The following is a 3467-nucleotide window of genomic DNA, read 5'->3' as shown; positions in this document are numbered from 1 at the left end:
CTCCCAGTATTCAACAAGTCCGCCTATAAGCATTATCAAGCAACTTCAGAGGCAGATGACTGGTGTGTCCCCAGCAAAGAACCAAAAAACCTAGCAAAGCAAAGCATAGCTATTTGAATGAAGTTCATGTCCAAGGTACTAAAAAGGGATCAAGCTGGCTTTCCAATTAAGACTAGTGCTTGAAAGCGTTAGTCTAAAGTGCCTTCATACAGACAGGCCTTCCGACAGATCCTAAACAGAAGAGGAGGGAAGCTCACGCTGCACAGGAGGACTGTGATCTGTAGTGCACTCCAGTATAAGCTATACATAAGGAAAGCCATGTGCATCTTTGCCTGTAGTCCTTACAGAAAGAAGCATGCAAGCAGAAATTTACAATGCTATGTGAATCAATGACTGTTGTAACAGGAGGTATGCAGTTCTTGAACCTGTTCAGTCCTTGAGTCTAAATACTGACAAATGACAGTAATGCTATTGCTTTCCATTTAAATAGACACCAGAACTTCACCTTTATTATGAAACTCTGTACTGTGGTGCATATGCCTGTACTGTATAACTGTGTTCATGACGAAGAGAAAGAAGGCCTCATTTAAGTGTGGTAGGGTTGCAGCAGGATGGAAACCTTAAGATGCAGTTCAGTTGGCATTGAGGTGGGGAACAAGTTTGTGTTTTTGCAATATAGGAAAGGTCTTGGTGATGAGTTTAATGTAATTTTAATTCTAATATCTTTTGGGATACAAAGGCTATTCCTTTGTATTTGCTCTTTCTGGAAAGATCAGTGACTTGTCCATAAGGTAACCACAGAAATTGCTAGAATATTTTTAAGGGACAAATAGAATGGCACTTGGCTATAACGGCCATAATGAGATGTGTAGTCCACATCTGTAACAGCAGGAGAGCTGTATTGAATAAGCAGGCAGGGATTTTCAAAGCCAAGTAGATATGCTTGTGTTGTTGGTCCCAATGACTTGTGTTTTGGGGAGGGAAGAGGGTTGCTTTTATAAACCCAACATGAAGCAGTATGTTAGAGTGGTGGTGGGTAGTTCTCTCTTCAATACAGCTACAAAGTTTAGTGGCTCTATAAACAAAACCACTGGCTGTAGGTTGTGGAACATGTTTGAAGCTTGTTCATATGTAAATACTTACCTGCTAAATGTGTCTTCTGGAATTTGTATCAGACACACTTGAGCTTAAACTTGAAGTATAAAACCACTATACAAAAGCTGCACTGAACATTTGGAAACTGAGTTGCTGGCAAAAAGGAGATTGTGAACTAATAACTTGAAGAAATCTTCTCTCTAAATGCAGAAAGTTTAGGAATGGAATAGTTTCAAAACATGAATAGCACAAGCTATTTTAAAGTAACTTATGTGTAGTACAGAAGGAGATGTCCAGGGGACAAATGACTATTGGGGAAAATATTCCACTCCCAATCAGCTTTTTTCTTTTCCCTATCTTCCAGTTTTCATAAACGAGGTAAGACTGCTGGGTCCTTGTTAAGCTTAATGTTAAGTGAAATTACCAGTCTGATTTTAAGTCAGGATTTATAATGAGACTGAATTTGCCCTTTTAACTACTTTGTTTTTCTTTTTTTTTTTAAAAAAAAAAATTCATGTGATCTTCTTGGCTCAGTTGTAAATGCAATCAGTGTTTCTAACATCCAGCACTGTGCTAGGATGGCTGTGTGATGACTTTGTAATTCCAACTCACCTTGGCTAGACAGAGAGGAAGCCAGTAAACACTTTTGCTGTGGACAGAAATTTTAATTTAATTATGTCACTATAACACCAGAGTTCTTTTACTGTGTCTCAGCGGTGTATCAGTTTTAATGATTGCTGTCAGTATAATCTAATGAACTTATTGCATTAATGTAACTAGTCCAAAAAATTCTTCAGCAATTTTACTAGAAAGCTTTCTCGTCTACCAGATATCCAATATTTTGTAGCCCTATTGATGCTGAGTCTTAGCTGGACCCTCAGGAAACTAAAAGTGATTTCTAATACATCCTGCATCTTTTTTTAATATATAGAAGACACTGAACCAACTCGGGTTTTAGTTGATCACCTGAGCATAATGACTGAGTAAATAACTTTAGCAGTCCTAATCTACACATGGAGATAACTAAAGGTGACCAGAGTGCTGAAACCACTGCAGCACCTAAACACAATAAATAAACTTGATGATACAATGAGCTGACAAAAAAACCCCCAAACTTGTATTAACTTCTATTGCTGTGGTCAGCAATAGAATCAAATGTTATCTAGAATATGTAGGGAAGAATGTTTTTTTTCCATGCCAGGAAGTGCTTGGATAACTTGTAGATTGTGTAGGTGACGTGAAGTCATGAAGAGCAACTAAAATGCAGCCTGGTTTTAAGTAAATGCATTATACCTTTCTCTCCCCTTGTCTGCTCTCATTTTAATGCCTGAGCATGAACTATGATATCATGATATGTAGTATGTCTTTAATATATAACCACAGCTCCTCTAGGCAGAGACTGGGCATCTTTTTTTTTTTTTTTCTTTAAGCTCCTTGTGATTTTTGGTATAATAATACTACTTCTTAACAACATCACCTTGCAGTCTATTTACAACATTTAAAGGGTGAGGTCCACTTGACAGTCTATGCAACATTCTAATGCAAAATGAATCTTTTTTGGTACCAAGTTTTATTTGTACATTAACATGTTCATAATGCCATGTTTTCAATATGCATACCATGTCAGAAGTCTATGCAAATCTGTCTACTTGAGGACTACATTACTTTCCACTTAGACAATGCAGTACTCTGCTGTCCTTGAACTGTGTGAGATTTTTTTTTTTTTTTAGGACATTTTAAGCCTTTTACTGTATGTAAGATTGTATTATAATTTTACAGTAAATCTCTTAAACAGTTATTGATTGGTCTCCTCTTCATTTCGCTGTTTTGTTAGGTGCTTTCTATGCATGTGGCTCTTCAGTTGCAGAATCCACATCTGTCAGAAATGGCTCAGAGCTAGTCTGCATCAAATCATAGCCCAGGGGCTATTTGTCTTTGAAAAACAAATCTATGTTGAACTAGATTATAGCTATCAAAACATTCTTCAGGAAAACTGGCTTGAAGGGTTAAACTTGGAGAAACAACCCAAGTATCTATAATTTCAGTACTTATCACAGATACTTGTAGCTCACAGCTTTCTGCAATTTGCCATTTAAACACAAGCCAGTTTTTAAACTATTTATTGCAGCCTAACCTAAACACTGGCTTAAATCACCCAAATAAGATGCAAGTGACTACTTGTTCTTAAGATTGAGGGAACAAGATATAATTAAAACAACTATACATGATCATTGATGAGATCAGCACAGTTGAGGATGATAAGGGAGAGAGCTCTCTGAAATAGTGGCCTTGGAGGAGAGAGGTAGTTTGCTATGTTAGTCCAAGATCAGAGGGACAGCAAGGTAGATTTACACCTTATGCTGTGTGTCTCT

The 3467-nt window shown here is 37.2% G+C and overlaps 1 protein-coding gene across 1 annotated transcript in view; it reads left to right on the top strand.

Moving 5' to 3' along the window:
* The window catches only part of PDK4 (pyruvate dehydrogenase kinase 4), a 25117-nt gene extending 22224 nt beyond the window's left edge, over positions 1–2893 (top strand). The window contains exon 12 of the mRNA XM_019508453.1: positions 63–2893. Within this exon, the coding sequence (XP_019363998.1) occupies positions 63–117 (55 nt within the window). The 3' untranslated portion in view covers positions 118–2893. The remainder of the gene's footprint in view (positions 1–62) is intronic.
* Positions 2894–3467: the final 574 nt, after the last annotated feature.

Source organism: Gavialis gangeticus, unplaced genomic scaffold (genome assembly GCF_001723915.1).
Source record: "Gavialis gangeticus isolate Ggan-Ray unplaced genomic scaffold, GavGan_comp1, whole genome shotgun sequence".
Classification (NCBI taxonomy): domain Eukaryota; kingdom Metazoa; phylum Chordata; order Crocodylia; family Gavialidae; genus Gavialis; species Gavialis gangeticus.
Note: the sequence above shows the minus strand (reverse complement) of the source record. Positions and strands in the feature narration are given on the sequence as shown.